This window comes from Drosophila simulans, chromosome X (genome assembly GCF_016746395.2).
Source record: "Drosophila simulans strain w501 chromosome X, Prin_Dsim_3.1, whole genome shotgun sequence".
Classification (NCBI taxonomy): Eukaryota; Metazoa; Arthropoda; class Insecta; order Diptera; family Drosophilidae; genus Drosophila; species Drosophila simulans.
In genome coordinates, this window is record NC_052525.2 from 1,251,153 (window position 1) to 1,268,567 (window position 17,415).

Sequence of the window (17,415 nt, forward strand, 5' to 3'; positions counted from 1 at the left end):
GGCTCATGCATAATTCAGCCGGAGGGGAACGTGATGGGTTATATAGTGGCTTGAGGGGGGGGCAGCCTGCCAGACTGACTAACTGACACGCCCACACGAAAATTCTTTTCTCCTCCGATTTGCATACGAAGTGGAAAAGCGAGGGGGGAGGGAAGTGGGTGGGCGTTGGTGGCAAGTGGTCTGGTCCAGCCGCAGCGATAAGCAAATTAACCACTGTGATGTGGGGCGAGATGCATCGAGGAGTGGCCGCAGTAGATAAAGGAGTGCCTGCTCCTCACCGGCTTCCGCCTTTCGGGATGCGGGTAACATGTTGACAGGACATCAATTAATATCAGCGAGGAGGAAGCAGCTGCCGTCCGTCATTTGAGGAGGCTCCTCGTGCCGCATCCTTTTTAATACTGAGGGGGGGGTGCGGTGATGGCAGTGGGAACACATCGCTTGACGTTTACAACATGTTATTGGCTTTGTTCAACAGGAGCTGCTCCGTCCGAAGAGCAGGTCCACCTGCATTTACGTAACCAGAGTAGATTCCAGCACATTATGTGGCCTGATTAATGATGCCAGCAATGCCGATAGCTCTGGCCGATGGTTGATACCGACACATGGATGCCACGAGCTACCATTCCATTCCTCTCCCTAGAAGTGCAGCCGAAACCGCTAATTAAACTATCATCACCATAATTCCCAGGGATTAGTGCTGTGGACATTCATAAATATGGCCGTGCTGCCGGGTCGGGATAAGCGCACCCAGTTAAGGCGCTTCCCCACTCGGGGGAGGGGAGCTTAATGCAAGGGGTGGGGCCAGGACGAGCTGTGGCACATTCACGGCTACATGAGTTTGTACATAATTTATCAGCTGAGCGAGGCACGCCATCCACTGGCCATATGTGAGCCACAGAACTGACAAGTGGGGATACATTATTAATGTGCTTTTGGAGGAAACCATTGGGGCATGTTTCTCCCATTTAAAACTGGACATTAAGATGTATGAATACAAACCAGTCTCTCTCCGGACTGCACTATTTCAGTTTAATCCCAATGAGTTTCCTTATTATTTAATTTGGAAGAGTTCTCCGCGTCTTTTTCGTGGGCGTCCGAAAGAGGAGGCCGCAAAGGTCATTGGAAACTTTTTTTTAACACGTGCGCATTGGTTTTACAGTAAACAGTTCCAACTGCGGTGGGTTCAAAAGTGGATGTAACTGGGCGGTGGTGCAGAGGAAGGGCTGACCGGCGCCTGTAACTGTAATTACTTTGGAGCCAAACAAAAAGGCCAAAAAAAAACAACGAAATCATGAAACACAAAAAGTTTCCGCCTGCTGCTGTTATCCAAATTTTTGCCCATTTCTCCCTTGGTTTCGCAAAAAGTTCGTAACTCTGGCCAAGACTAGTTCCGAAAGCCGGTTGCAGCTATTAACGGTTAATGTGGTGCCATGCTGCCACTTTGGCTCGAGGTGCGGATAGAATCCTGCCCAGCTATTCCCACCCCTTAAAACTTAAAACTTAACTTAAAACCCTACTGCGTTGCTCCTTCCATCGCCACTGGGTACTGACTGACCACTTACTGCAACTTTGTATCTGTATCCTGGTCAGCTTTGGCGCCTCTTAAAGTGGACCACACCCTGCTTGACAACAAACCGATCTCCACCGCCCATGTCAAACTTTCAAGTGCCCACCATCTATATTTGAACTAAAAGTTTTTCCGAGGAGTATTCTACTGCAGATAGATAGAAGGCACAAAAGGACTCCACGAAGATCTTCTTTCCCAGGACGCGGCATCCTCACCCTAGGTATAAACTAGGCATTCCTACGATTGTGTCCTGTGCATGGGACAGCAGCGAGCAGCAGAGGTGGAGACAGAGGTCTACCTGAGTTCGCAATATTGCGTATACGCACGGTATGCCTAGTCACTGCGTTAAATATAAGCAGCAGGGGGCACAGAAAGTCCGGTTGGCTGGCGGGGACAATCATTTATGTGGAGAGCAAGGGGATACACACGCCACGAGGCCAACAGCTGGCCGAAGCCATACAAGCCAACCGACTGCCATCCACCGATGCTCTTGTCTTGTATTTTTTACGCGTACGTGGGCACGTTTGACCACTGCTGCTGGGGGTGCTGGTGCACCCAACCATCCACTTATCCGCTCACGTCCACCCTGGACGTTGGCTTGTCAACGACTATTTGGTGCGGAAAGTGCGTAAATTATTTACGCATATACACATACGCGTATATATGTCGGACGAGGGCGGCCAAAAACCTCATCACAGCCCTCATCTGCGCCGTCATCATCATCGTCATTACCGTGGTGCGCTAAGGGTGGTGGCCAAGGTCGCCGGCAAGGTCGCTCCGACGTGCACAGAGGGCTTAATTAAAGCATTAAAATTAAAGATTCATTAAATAATTTCTAGCCGTGGCAACTGCGCCTCGGGGGACGCTGCTCTGGAAGCAGTCGAGACAATAAAGCTTGACAATTCAAACCCACTTGATACGCCGTGCGTGCTCGAGTCCATGTCCGTGCCTGGCAGCCCGGGCATCGCTTATATCTCTGGCAGCACCTCTGACCCTTCGGCTATCCGTTCATTGGGGGCGTGGGGGTAGTGCAGTGTGCTTCACCCAAAAGACTGCGGCGGAGTTACTGCCCTGCCAGAAGGAGGTCAGCTCACAAAAAGGGTTGAAGCAATGTCATAGCTCCATTCCCGCAATAGAATGTGGTTGAGGCAAATATAAGGAAATATTCACATCAAAATCGGATGACGGAACAAGTTTTTTCACGACCCTCTTTTCAGGCGAGCGGCTCATCCAGTATGCCAGCGAGAATCTGGTCACGGAGGTGCTCATCCACCCGCAGTACAATACGCTGATCCAGTGCATGCGAAACCTGCTTAGCAGTTTCACCCGCCACCGGCACATCATCCACGCCGGCTACACCTTCAGTGGCAATGGTTCCTGGATATTGCAGGTGGATACTGTTGGTGCCCCTTTTTCTGACAAAGGGTGCTCATACCCATCTATTTGCAGGACGGAACCTTCTCGGTGGCGGACTTCTCTGAGGCCTTCCAGGAGCACGACGTACAAAGGGTGATTCGGGCCTATGCCGACACCATCACCATGAACATTCACTGCGCGGACGCGGGTCTATGGCACACATTGCCCGAGAAGGCCTTTGCCCGCCAGTGCCGGATACGGATAAATCCCGTGGACGTCCTGGACACGAGCAGCGAGTGCATCAACGGATTCATTGGTAAGACTGTGCACACTATTTCCGATGCAGCATTTATCAAGGTCGTTCTTCTGCAGATTACCTCGCGCCCATGGTGATGCCAACCTCGCTGAGGGAGCTGCTTGAGACCTCGGACGTGGTGGGCAACATCCGCTTTACCCATCCAACGTTATATGTCTTCCCCGGCGGCCAGGGTGACGCGGCGCTTTTCGGGATCAACGGCTTTAACATGCTTGGTAGGTATAGCACATATATTGAGTAAATGCAACCTAATCCCCTCCTGTCCTTTTTCGACGCAGTTGACGGTGGCTTCAACCGGAAGGCGTGCTTCTGGGACTTCGCCCGGCACCTAGACCGACTGGACGCGGTTCTGATGACCCGCTTGAACAACAGCAACGTGCAGGGTCTGGGTGCGGTCGTGTCGCGCAAGCGGGACGCTCACGTCTACCCCCAGATCGGGCACTTTTTCGGCAATGTACCTGACCGCAAGGGGCTGCCCAGCCCCGACGGCGATAAGGACCGCGATCCACTTCTGATCGATTTATTCGAGCGTGGGCACGGTATCGTTAGTGACCTGAAGGCACTGGATCTAAAGCCACAGGGCTGCTACCGCAACCAGGAGCCGGTCAACCTCTATCACAAGGTCGGCCACGGCACTCTGGATATGTATGTGATAAGTCCAGCGCGTGACTCAAAGGAAGTGAAGGAGTTTCTCCAGAAGTGGCATGCCGGCGACCAGCGGCTCTTTGCCGCCCGGGATTCGCGCGACTTTAACTTCCCACTGCAAAACTTGGTATCTATTTGTGCCCTGCTTGTTTGGCAGCCAGCCAACCCGGACGACACTATCACTCGCATTCTCTTCCCGGGTAGCACACCCGACTTTAAAATCCAGGAGGGCCTCGAAAAGCTAAAGCATCTGGAATTCATGAAGCACTCCACATGCACAGCAAAGTCAATTGCCCCAGCCATCCAGACCGTGACCTCAACTCGCAAGAGCTTAAAATCGGCCATCGAAGCGACTCCAGCCCCGCCCAGCGCCAGTTACAAGACTACAAAGTTCAGTCCGGTGGCAAGTGCCGCTCTTGCCGTCCAGCATCCGCAGCAGCAGGATAACAAAGCAAAGGAAGCTGCGGCAGCGGCTGCTGCTGCTGCAGCTGCTTCTGCAGCTATTATTGCCCGGGCCAAAGCCGATTCCATGGACACGGATGCTGAACCGGAACACGAGGCAGACCCCGAACCTGCTGACACTGGGGACGAGGCAGGTCCCACAGAGCCGGAGCCTGAGGCGGAGACTGAACCCGAACCCGAACATGAACCCGAAGCGGAGCAGGACAAAGATGTTGGTGAGGAGAAGAAAGTGGAAGTGTTAATCATGAAGCCCCAGCAGGCGACAGTACCTGCAGTAGTCGCATCATCTGGTAAGGATGGAGTAGATGCAGCTTCTGCCGATGCTACGCCCACCGGCAAACTGAGCAAAGCGTCAGCCAAGGGCAAGGCGGATAAGCCGCGGGCTGAGGTTAAGCCGGTGGTACGCTCCCGCATCGACACCAAGCCCCCCAAGTCCATGGACCGGAAACTAGCCAAACGGGATGAGAAAAAAAGCTCGCCCACAGCTACGCCGGCCGCCAGGGCACCCGTTGCCCGAGATGCCAAGCCTAAAGTTTTGAGCCGCCCAGCAACCAAGTCCAGTCCCAGTAGCACTCCTGCTAAGAGTGCCAAGGAGGCCAACAACCGGAAAGTGCTCGAGTCCAAGCAGCAGGCGGCTCGAGTGCAGGCCACCAGCACCGTCTCTAGGCGAGTTACAAGCACTGCCAGTGAAAGGCGAGTCCAACAGCAGACGGAAGCAAAGACAGCGGCTACTGGGGCCACCCAAGCGACCCAGAGGAAACCAATCTCACGGAGACCTCGTGGCGTTTCACCCTCGAAGCGGGCACCAGCACCCGGAAGTCCGGTGAAGCAGGCGAAGCCAAAGGCGGCAGACTTAAAAAAGGCACGTTTGGACAAGGGAGGCACCACCGACTCTAGTCTGGTGTCCACCCCCTCCGCAGATGAAGCCACGGCTGCCAAGAAACTTCAAGACCTAACCGCTTCTCAGGAACTGGACGCAGAGAAGCAGCGTGAATTGGACGACCTTAAGGAGGAGCAGGAGGTGGTACGGGAAATAGAAGCGGTGTTTAGTCGTGATGAAATGAAACGACAGCAGCACCAACAGATCAAGGCCGAGCTCCGAGAAATGCCTGCCGAAGGAACCGGCGATGGTGAAAATGAGCCTGATGAAGAGGAGGAGTACCTGATCATCGAAAAGGAGGAAGTGGAGCAGTATACCGAAGACTCGATCGTTGAACAGGAAAGCAGCATGACCAAGGAAGAGGAGATCCAGAAGCACCAGCGCGACTCGCAGGAATCAGAGAAGAAGCGCAAGAAGAGCGCCGAAGAGGAGATCGAGGCGGCCATTGCCAAAGTAGAAGCCGCTGAGCGTAAAGCGCGACTAGAGGGTGCCTCTGCGAGGCAGGATGAATCGGAACTGGACGTTGATCCGGAGCAGAGCAAGATAAAATCTGAGGTGCAGGATATCATTGCCACTGCCAAGGATATTGCCAAGTCACGCACCGAGGACCAATTGGCGAAGCCCGCCGAGGAGGAGCTCTCATCGCCAACCCCCGAGGAGAAGCTAAGCAAAAAGACTTCGGATACGAAGGAAGATCAAATCGGAGCCCCAGTAGATATTCTACCAGTCAATCTTCAAGAAAGCCTACCCGAAGAGAAGTTCTCGGCTACCATTGAGTCGGGGGCCACCACTGCTCCTACACTACCCGAGGATGAACGAATTCCGCTGGATCAGATAAAAGAGGACCTCGTGATCGAGGAGAAATATGTGAAGGAAGAGACGAAGGAAGCGGAGGCCATCGTGGTGGCCACCGTACAGACTCTTCACGAAGCAGCTCCATTGGCAATCGATACCATCCTTGCCTCCGCCACCAAAGATGCCCCCAAAGACGCCAACGCTGAGGTTTTAGGCGAGCTGCCCGACTCAGGCGAACGGGTGCTGCCCATGAAGATGACATTTGAGGCCCAGCAGAACCTTCTGCGCGATGTCATCAAAACGCCTGACGAAGTTGCAGATTTACCCGTCCATGAGGAAGCCGATCTTGGGCTATACGAGAAGGACAGTCAGGACGCCGGCGCCAAAAGTATCTCCCATAAAGAGGAGTCCGCGAAGGAAGAAAAGGAGACGGACGACGAAAAGGAGAATAAGGTAGGAGAGATCGAATTGGAGGATGAACCGAATAAGGTGGACATCTCTCACGTACTACTCAAAGAGTCAGTACAAGAAGTGGCCGAGAAAGTCGTGGTTGTTGAAACTACAGTGGAGAAAAAGCAGGAGGAGAAGCTGACCCTCAAAACCGAGAAGATTGTGGAAGCCACTACAGTCACTACCCAAGAAAAGCAGGCAGATCTAATGGGGCAGGTAAAGGATAAAGAAGAGCATGGACAAAAAGTAGAGTCTGGAATCATTACCGAAAAGGAAGCCAAAAAGTCGGCTAGCACTCCCGAGGAAAAGGAGACCAGCGACATTACATCCGATGATGAGCTTCCAGCCCAACTGGCGGAACCGACCACTGTGCCACCCAAATCAGCTAGAGACCGCGGAGACACCGGCTCCATTGACAGTCCCCCCACCATTGAGGAGGCCATTGAAGTAGAGGTGCAAGCCAAGCAAGAAGTCCAAAAACCTGTGCCAGCTCCGGAGGAGGCTATCAAGACGGAAAAGTCACCACTTGCCTCAAAGGAGACCTCCCGACCTGAATCTGCGACAGGAAGCGTCAAGGAAGACGCTGCGCAGCCGGAATCCAAGAAATCCCCAGTACCCTCCCGACCTGAATCTGAGGCAAAGGATAAGAAGTCTCCACTCGCTTCAGGAGAAGTTTCTCGACCGGAATCTGTAGCGGAAAGCGTCAAAGATGAAGCAGGAAAAGCAGAGAGTCGACGAGAATCCATTGTCAAAACTCATAAGGATGAAAGTTCTCTTGATAAAGCAAACGAGCAGGAAAGGCGTCGCGAATCTCTTGCGGAAAGCATCAAGCCAGAAAGTGAAAAAGATGAAAAGTCTGCCTTGGCATCGAAAGAAGCCTCTAGACCAGAATCTGTGGCAGAAAGCATAAACGTCGAGGCAGAAAAGTCAAAGGAGCCGTCCCGCCGCGAATCCATCGCAGAAAGCTTAAAGGCGGAGAGTACGAAAGATGAAAAATCCGCTCCTCCCTCTAAAGAAGCTTCGCGGCCAGGATCAGTAGTAGAAAGTGTTAAAGGTGAGACTGAAAAGTCGAAGGAACCATCGCGACGGGAGTCAAAAGCTGAAAGTGCCGAGCCCGCTATTGAATCTAGGGAAGTCTCACGACCCGAATCCGTAATTGATGGTATCAAAGACGAATCTGCGAAGCCCGAGAGTCGTCGTGATTCCCCCCTTGCCTCAAAGGAGGCTTCCCGGCCAGGTTCTGTATTGGATAGCGTCAAAGATGAACCAATTAAATCCACAGAAGAGAGTCGCCGTGAGTCGGTGGCGGAAAGCGTCAAAGCAGATAGTACAAAGGACGAAAAGTCCCCACTTGCGTCCAAGGATATATCGCGACCAGAATCGTCTGTGGAAAATGTTATGGATGCAGTAGGAACATCTGCAGAGCGGTCGCAGCCAGAATCCGTAACTGCCTCCAGGGATGTCTCTAGACCGGAATCAGTAGCGGAAAGTGAAAAGGATGACACTGACAAACCTGAATCTGTTGTGGAAAGCGTTATTCCTGCTTCCGATGTTGTTGAGAAAGATGCGGCTGATAAAGAAAAAGGTGTTTTCGTATCAGTTGAAAGTAGAAAGCCAGATAGCCCTTCTGAGGCCATCTCCAGACCAGGATCCGAAGTAGAAAGCGTAAAGCCTGAGAGCCGGCGTGAGTCATCTACTGAAATCGTTCTTCCAAGCAATACGAAGGACTCCAAGGAACCATCCAGACCAGAATCAAAAGTAGAAAGCCTTAAAGATGAATCTGAAGTATTAAAGAGTCCTTCCCGACGAGCGTCTGTGGCAGAAAGCGACAAATCTTCACAGCCATTAAAGGAGGCTTCTAGGCCAGAATCTGCTGTGGGTAGTTTGAAAGATGAGGGTATGTCAAAAGAACCATCTCGACGTGAGAGCGTAAAAGATGGAGCTGCCCAATCACCACGGGAGACTTCTCGTCCCGCGTCCGTTGCAGAAAGTGCCAAGGATGAGGCTGATGATCTAAAGGAACTGTCTAGACCCGAATCGACGACCCAAATCAATGAAGAGGGAAGTATAAAAGATGAAAAATCACCTTTGGCCTCCAAGGAAGCTTCGAGACCAGCATCCGTTGCAGAAAGTGTGAAGGATGAAGCTGAGAAGTTCAAGGAAGAATCAAGGCGAGAGTCGATAGCTGAAAAATCACCTTTGGCCTCCAAGGAAGCATCCAGACCAGCATCCGTTGCAGAAAGGGTATTAGATGAAGCAGAGCAGTCTAAGGAACCATCACCTTTGGCCTCTAAGGAAGCTACTAGGCCCACTTCCGTTGCAGAAAGTGTAAAGGATGGAGCTGAAAAGTCCAAGGAAGAATCCAGGCGAGAGTCGGTGGCCGAAAAGTCACCTCTGGAATCTAAGGAAGCTTCCAGACCAGCATCCGTTGCAGAAAGTGTAAAGGATGGAGCTGAAAAGTCCAAGGAAGAATCAAGGCGAGAGTCGGTGGCCGAAATGTCACCTTTGGCCTCTAAGGAAGCATCCAGACCAGCATCCGTTGCAGAAAGTGTAAAGGATGGAGCTGAAAAGTCCAAGGAAGAATCAAGGCGAGAGTCGGTGGCCGAAATGTCACCTTTGGCCTCTAAGGAAGCTTCCAGACCAGCATCCGTTGCAGAAAGTGTAAAGGATGGAGCTGAAAAGTCCAAAGAAGAATCAAGGCGAGAGTCGGTGGCCGAAAAGTCACCTTTGGCCTCTAAGGAAGCATCCAGACCAGCATCCGTTGCAGAAAGTGTAAAGGATGGAGCTGAAAAGTCCAAGGAAGAATCAAGGCGAGAGTCGGTGGCCGAAATGTCACCTTTGGCCTCTAAGGAAGCTTCCAGACCAGCATCCGTTGCAGAAAGTGTAAAGGATGGAGCTGAAAAGTCCAAAGAAGAATCTAGGCGAGAGTCGATAGCCGAAAAATCTCCTTTGCCCTCCAAGGAAGCTTCCAGACCAGCATCCGTTGGAGACAGTGTAAAGGATGAAGCTGAAAAGTCCAAGGAAGAATCAAGGCGAGAGTCGGTGGCCGAAAAGTCACCTTTGGAATCTAAGGAAGCTTCCAGACCAGTATCCGTTGCAGAAAGTGTAAAGGATGGAGCTGAAAAGTCCAAGGAAGAATCCAGGCGAGAGTCGGCGGCCGAAAAGTCACCTTTGGAATCTAAGGAAGCTTCCAGACCAGCATCCGTTGCAGAAAGTATAAAGGATCAAGCTGACAAGTACAAGGAAGATTCTAGGCGAGAGTCGATAGCCGAAAAATCTCCTTTGCCCTCCAAGGAAGCTTCCAGACCAGCTTCCGTTGCAGAAAGTCTTAAGGGCGAAGCTGAAAAGTCTAAGGAAGAATCACCTTTGGCCTCTAAGGAAGCTTCCAGACCAGCATCCGTTGCAGAAAGTGTAAAGGATCAAGCTGACAAGTACAAGGAAGATTCTAGGCGAGAGTCGATAGCCGAAAAATCTCCTTTGCCCTCCAAGGAAGCTTCTAGACCAGCTTCCGTTGCAGAAAGTCTTAAGGACGAAGCTGAGAAGTCTAAGGAAGAATCACCTTTGGCCTCTAAGGAAGCTTCCAGACCAGCATCCGTTGCAGAAAGTGTAAAGGATGAAGCTGAGAAGTCCAAGGAAGAATCTAGGCGAGAGTCGATAGCCGAAAAGTCCCCTTTGACCTCCAAGGCAGCTTCCAGACCAGCTTCAGTTGCAGAAATTTATATAGATGAAGCTGAAAAGTCCAAGCACGAATCTAGGCGGGAGTCTATGGCCGAAAGCGGTAAGGCGGAGAGTATCAAGGGTGAACAATCTCCTCTAGCATCAAAGGAAGCGTCAAGGCCCGATTCTGTTGCGGAAAGCGTTAAGGACGATGTTGTTAAGCCAGAAAGTCGGCGCGAATCTGTTGCAGAGATTGTTACACACAAAGAAGCTAGGGAAGAGAAATCACCTTTGAAGGAATTTTCACGACCAGAGTCTGTGGCGGAGAGTGTTAAGGACGATCCTGTCAAATCCAAGGAACCATCCCGTCGAGAATCTGTAGCAGGAAGTGTCACAGCGGAAGGTGCTCGAGACGACAAATCTCCTTTTGCGTCAAAGGAAGCGTCAAGGCCAGAATCAGTGGTTGACAGCGTTAAGGACGAAGCTGAAAAGCAAGAAAGTCCTCAATACATTAAGGACGACAAGTCCACAGAGCACTCCCGACGCGAATCACTAGCGGATAAGTCTGCTGTTCCATCAGAAAAGTTTGTTTCTCGACCAGTATCTGTGGCCAGTGACCATGAAGCTGCCGAAGCTATTGAGGATGATGCAAAGAGTTCCATCTCTCCCAAAGATAAATCCCGTCCAGGTTCTGTTGCTGAAACTGTATCATCTCCAATTGAGGAAGCACCAATAGAGTTCTCAAAGATTGAAGTCGTAGAAAAGTCCAACCTAGCTCTTAGCCTACAAGCTGGCTCAGGAGGTAAACTGCAAACGGATTCTAGTCCTGTTGACGTGGCCGAGGGAGACTTTTCGCATGTGGTCGCTTCGGTTTCCACCGTCACGCCCACACTTACGAAACCTGCAGAACTCGCAAAGATTGGTGCAGCTATAACGGTCTCGTCTCCTGTAGACGAGGCTCCAAGAACTCCATCTGCTCCAGAGCATATATCCCGAGCAGATTCACCCGCAGAATATGCGAGTGAAGAGATTGCCAGTCAAGACAAATCACCACAAGTTTCGAAGGAGTCCTCACGACCAGCGTCTGTTACAGAAAGCAAAGATGACGCTGCGCAGCTAAAAAGATCTGTGGAAGATCTTAGATCTCCAGTTGCCTCCACGGAAATTTCTCGCCCAGCATCAGTGGGAGAGACAGCATCATCGCCCATTGAGGAAGCACCCAAAGACTTCGCGGAATTTGAGCAGTCCGTGAAAGCAATGCTGCCCTTGACTATTGAACTGAAGGGTAGTCTCCCAACGTTGTCGAGCCCTGTAGATGTGGCTCATGGTGACTTCCCCCCGACTTCAACAACAAGCTCCCCAACTGCAGCTGCAGTCCAACCAGCTGAACTCTCTAAAGTCGACATTGAGAAGACAGCATCAAGTCCGATAGACGAGGCTCCGAAATCAGTACTTGGATCTCCGGCAGAAGAGCGTCCAGAATCTCCTGCAGAAAGTGCCAAGGATGCAGCTGAATCGGTGGAAAAATCCAAGGATGCATCACGTCCACCATCTGTAGTTGAAAGCACTAAGGCGGATAGCACGAAAGGCGATATATCGCCTTCTCCGGAATCGGTGTTGGAAGGACCAAAGGACGATGTTGAAAAATCTAGGGAATCATCGCGTCCGCCATCTGTTTCAGCAAGTATTACGGGGGATTCCACTAAAGATGTCTCCCGACCAGCCTCAGTAGTAGAAAGTGTTAGGGATGAGCATGATAAGGCAGAGAGCCGTCGAGAGTCAGTTGCTAAAGTGGAAAGTGTTGTTGACGAAGCCGGCAAATCTGATTCCAAAAGCGCTAGTCAGGACAGTCATAAAGATGAAAAGTCAACGCTAGCATCGAAAGAAGCCTCTCGAAGAGAATCCCTTGTGGAAAGCTCAAAAGATGACGCTGAAAAGTCTGAAAGCTGTCCAGAATCGGTCATCGACAGTGCAGAGCCAGTCCCCAGGGAATCGAAATCCACACTGGACTCAAAGAATACGTCTCGTCCAGGCTCAGTGGTAGAAAGCGATACAGCTGAAGCTGAGAAGTCTGAGCAGCAATCCCGTCGGGAGTCTGTAGCGGAAAGCGTCACGGCAGATAGCAAAAAAGATGGGAAATCTCAAGAAGCATCCCACCCAGCCTCTGTCGATGAACTTCTAAAAGACGATGAGCAAAAACAGGAGAGCAGGCGGGAATCCAAAGAAATTTCAAGGCCGGAATCGGTTGTAGAGGATGAAAAGGAGAAACCCGATAGTCGTCGTGAATCCGTTACCGAAAGCGTTAAACTAGACAGCTCCAATGATAAAAAATCTCCCCTCGGCTCCAAGGACGCCTCCAGGCCGGGATCCGTTGCCGATAGTGATAAGGATAAAGCTGACAAATCCAAAGAGCCATCCCGACCAGAATCCGTCGCAGAAAGCATAAAGCATGACAGTACAAAGGATGAAGAGTCTCCACTAGTCTCCCGGCGAGATTCCATCGCAGAAAGCATCAAGACAGATATCACAAAAGGCGAAAAGTCCCCTTTGCCGTCAAAAGAGGTCTCTCGACCTGAATCCATCGCAGGAAGCATTAAAGATGAAAAGGCTGAAAGCCGTCGTGAATCTGTGGCAGAAAGCGTTAAGCCGGAAAGTGTAAAGGACGCAACATCAGCTCCACCATCAAAGGAACATTCTCGACCGGAGTCCGTTTTGGGAAGCCTCAAGGATGAAGGCGATAAGACCACAAGTCGCCGCGATTCGGTGGCTGACAGTATAAAAGATGAGAAGTCCCTTCTTGTATCACAAGAAGCTTCCCGGCCAGAATCTAAGGCAGAAAGCTTAAAAGATGCGGCTGCACCGTCGAGGGAGACCTCTCGTCCCTCATCTGTTACAGAAAGCGTCAAGGATGGAAAATCCCCAGTCGCATCCAATGAAGCATCCAAAGAAGCGTCCAGAGCAGCATCCGTTGCAGAAAGTGTTAAAGATGAAGCTGAGAAATCTAAGGAAGAATCAAGGCGAGACTCGGAAGCCGAAAAATCTCCTTTGGCCTCAAAGGAAGCTTCCAGACCAGCTTCCGTAGCAGAAAGTGTTAAGGACGAAGCTGAGAAGTCTAAGGAAGAATCACTGTTGGCCTCTAAGGAAGCTTCCAGGCCTACTTCCGTTGCAGAAAGTGCTAAGGACGAAGGTGAGAAATCTAAGGAAGAATCAAGGAGAGAATCGGTGGACGAAAAATCTCCTTTGCCCTCCAAGGAAGCTTCCAGACCAGCTTCCGTTGCAGAAAGTGCTAAGGACGAAGGTGAGAAATCTAAGGAAGAATCTAGGAGAGAATCAGTGGCCGAAAAATCTCCTTTGCCCTCCAAGGAAGCTTCCAGACCAGTTTCCGTTGCAGAAAGTGTTAAGGACGAAGATGAGAAGTCTAAGGAAGAATCACTGTTGGCCTCTAAGGAAGCTTCCAGGCCTACTTCCGTTGCAGAAAGTGCTAAGGACGAAGGTGAGAAATCTAAGGAAGAATCTAGGAGAGAATCGGTGGCCGAAAAATCTCCTTTGCCCTCCAAGGAAGCTTCCAGACCAGCTTCCGTTGCAGAAAGTGCTAAGGACGAAGGTGAGAAATCTAAGGAAGAATCTAGGAGAGAATCGGTGGCCGAAAAATCTCCTTTGCCCTCCAAGGAAGCTTCGAGACCAGCTTCCGTTGCAGAAAGTGCTAAGGACGAAGGTGAGAAATCTAAGGAAGAATCTAGGAGAGAATCGGTGGCCGAAAAATCTCCTCTGCCCTCCAAGGAAGCTTCTAGACCAGCTTCCGTTGCAGAAAGTGTTAAGAATGAAGCAGAGAAGTCTATGGAAGAATCTAGGCGAGAGTCGGTTTCCGAAAAATCTCCTTTGGCCTCTAAGGAAGCTTCCAGACCAGCATCCGTTGCAGAAAGTGTAAAGGATGAAACTGAGAAGTCCAAGGAAGAATCTAGGCGAGAGTCGATAGCCGAAAAATCTCCTTTGCCCTCCAAGGAAGCTTCCAGGCCAGCATCCGTTGCAGAAAGTGTTAAGGACGAAGCTGAGAAGTCTAAGCTAGAATCTAGACGAGAGTCGATGGCCGAAAGCGGTAAGGCGGCGAGTATCAAGGGTGATCACTCTTCTTTGGCGTCGAAGGAAGCGTCAAGACCCGATTCTGTTGTGGAAAGCGTTAAGGACGAAGCTGAGAAGCCAGGAGGGGCAGCGAATGACAAGTCACAGGATGCATCCCTCGCAGAGTCTGTGGCAGTAAGTGCCAAGGACGAGAAATCACCGCTTCTTTCGCGTCCTGAATCAGTGGCTGACAAGTCGCCAGCTGCCTCGAAGGAAGCATCTCGCTCTGCATCGGTTGCCGAAACCGCCTCATCACCCATTGAAGAAGGTCCACGATCCATTGCTGACCTCAGTCTGACCCTTAACCTTGCAGGTGAAGCTAAGGGCAAGCTTCCAACTCTTTCGAGTCCCATTGATGTGGCAGAAGGAGACTTTTTAGAAGTAAAAGCGGAATCCTCCCCGCGGCCAGCTGCACTTTCGAAGCCAGCGGAGTTTTCGCAGTCCGATACTGCGCATACAGCCTCCACACCCGTGGACGAGGCTTCTCCCGTTCTGGAGGCAATCGAAGTAGTTGAACAGCATACCGCCTCTGGAGTCGGAGTCACGAGCGTAACAGCAGAAACGGACCTACTTGACCTGACTGAAACCAAATCCGAGACTGTAACCAAGCAATCGGAGACAACGTTATTTGAAACCATTACCTCGAAGGTTGAAAGTAAGATGGAAGTACTGGAGAGCACGGTGAAACAAGTTGAAGAGATAGTCCAGACCTCAGTAAAGCAAGCAGAAACCACTGTGACCGATTCCTTGGAGCAACTGACCAAGAAGAGCAGTGAGCAGTTGACAGAGATCAACTCAGTGCTAGACACCAACGTCAGCAACGTAACCAACTTATTTAGCACTGCAGTGGAAACCGTTGAAAAGAAAGTACAGGACGTGACAGAAAAAGTAATTGAGAAGGCAACCGAACACGTTTCCGAGCACGTCACCACTACTGCTGAGAGCTCAACGGAAACTAGCCAGGAGAAGAGTAGCCTGGATCTGGGCACATTCTCGGAGCTGCGCGAAACGCATATTACCACCGTGGGGTCACCGGAGTTCACGGTCACGATCTGCGAGCGCGATGAGCCCGTGCTGCACGACATCAAGGAGGAGGACGAGGAGCATCGCTTCTCGCCTCCGAGCGATGGGGACAAGGCAGTAATTATTCCACCACAGCCGATGCGGCCGCTGTCACCGCGCGAGGAAGAAGTAGCGAAAATCGTTGCCGATGTGGCCAAGGTACTTAAGTCCGACAAGGACATTACAGACATCATACCCGACTTTGATGAACGACAACTGGAGGAGAAACTGAAGTCAACTGCCGACACAGAGGAGGAGTCCGACAAAAGTACCCGGGACGAGAAATCCCTGGAAATATGCGTCAAAGTAGAAATCGAGTCTGAGAAGTCATCGCCCGATCAGAAGTCTGGCCCCATTTCCATCGAGGAGAAGGACAAAGTCGAGCAATCAGAAAAAGCACAGTTGAGGCAGGGAATATTGGCTATCAGTCGGCCGGAGTCAGTTGCCAGCCAGCCGGAGTCGCCCTCCCCTTCCCAGTCAGCAGCCAGCCATGAACATAAGGAAATGGAAATTCAGGCTAAGAAACAGTCATCCCCTGTTCCCAGCAAGGATGAGTATGGACGCGAGTCCGTGCTATCCCAGAGCCATAAAGCTGAGATGTCTTCTCGCCCAGAGTCTGTTGCCAGCCAGGTCAGCGAAAAGGACATGAAGACATCGCGCCCAGCATCTAGCACCAGCCAATTTAGCACCAAGGACGGCGATGAGGAGACGACTGAGTCGCTAATTCACTCGCTTCCTACCACAGAGACAGTGGAGACGAAACAGATGGAAGAGAAATCGAGCTTTGAGTCTGTCTCCACTTCAGTCACTAAGTCCACAGTCCTCTCTAGTCAGTCAACTGTTCAACTTCGCGAAGAGTCCACCAGCGAATCGTTAAGTAGCAGCCTTAAGGTGGAGGACAGCTCCCGCCGCGAGTCGCTCTCCAGCTTGTTGGCCGAGAAAGGAGGAATCACTACCAACACTAGTTTGAAGGAGGACACTAGCGCTTCTGCATCTCAGCTGGATGAGCTGCTTGTGCAGTCCGAGGAGTGCTCATCAGAGTCAATCGTCAGCGAGATTCAAACCAGCATTGCTCAGAAGTCAACTAAGGAAACCAAGGATGCTAGGGAAACCAAAGTAACCAGCCAGTTTACCACTAGCACCAGCAGCGCCACCAAAGACGATAGCTTAAAGGAAACTGTGGCCGAGTTTCTGGCCACCGAGAAGATTGTTTCTGCCAAGGAAGCCTTCAGCACTGAAGCCACTAAGTCGGCCGACGACTGTTTGAAGAAGGCCACCGCCAGCACCGTCTCCAGCACAACCGCCTCCCAGCGAGCGCTATTCGTGGGCACGGACGAATCACGGAGGGAGTCTCTGCTGAGTCAGGCAAGTGAGAGCCGCTTGACCCACAGTGATCCTGAAGATGAGGAACCCGCTGACGACGTTGACGAGCGGTCCAGTGTTAAGGAGAGCCGTTCCAAGTCTATTGCTACCATCATGATGACCAGCATCTACAAACCTTCCGAGGATATGGAGCCAATTTCAAAGCTCGTAGAGGAGGAGCACGAGCACGTGGAGGAGCTGACTCAGGAGGTCACTTCTACCAGCAAGACCACAACTCTTTTGCAATCCAGCGAACAGAGTAGCAGCACAACCACCAGTAGCACCACCAAGACCGGTGCCTCAAGGGTGGAGTCCATTACACTCACACAAATGGATCAGCAGACTAGCCAGAGTCAGGCCGAGCCTGCCGATCGCAAGACACCGCCAACGGCACCAGTAAGTCCCGGTGTCAAAGCAATGAGCTCGACAGGATCAGCTGGCTCTGTGATTGGGGCTGGAGCCGTAGCCGCTGGTGGAAAGTGCGAGTCGAGTGCCGCCAGCATCGTCTCTTCATCGGGCCCGATGTCGCCCAAGGACATCAGCGGCAAATCCAGTCCCGGTGCGCTCACTTCGGAGAGCCAGTCAATTCCCACTCCGCTAGGTCGGGAGTCGCATACGGACACCCCAGAATCTTCGCCAAAACCCACATCGCCTTTCCCGCGCGTTAGCAAGGACGAGCTTAAGTCTCTGGAAATGCAGGTATGTTAAAGCAGATTTGTGCTGGCTTTAATTGTCTTATTATAT

The 17,415-nt window shown here is 51.5% G+C and overlaps 1 protein-coding gene across 4 annotated transcripts in view; it reads left to right on the plus strand.

Moving 5' to 3' along the window:
- LOC6724865 (microtubule-associated protein futsch) overlaps nucleotides 1-17,415 on the plus strand; it is a 54,933-nt gene that overhangs the window by 32,618 nt on the left and 4,900 nt on the right. For 3 of the 4 annotated variants that reach the window (XM_039297137.1, XM_039297135.2, XM_039297136.2), the window contains 4 exons: nucleotides 2,785-2,957; nucleotides 3,017-3,239; nucleotides 3,296-3,454; nucleotides 3,518-17,370. In XM_039297137.1, coding sequence (XP_039153071.1) covers nucleotides 2,785-2,957; nucleotides 3,017-3,239; nucleotides 3,296-3,454; nucleotides 3,518-17,370 — 14,408 coding nt within the window. The remainder of the gene's footprint in view (nucleotides 1-2,784; nucleotides 2,958-3,016; nucleotides 3,240-3,295; nucleotides 3,455-3,517; nucleotides 17,371-17,415) is intronic. The other variant, XM_039297138.2, reaches the window with a different exon arrangement.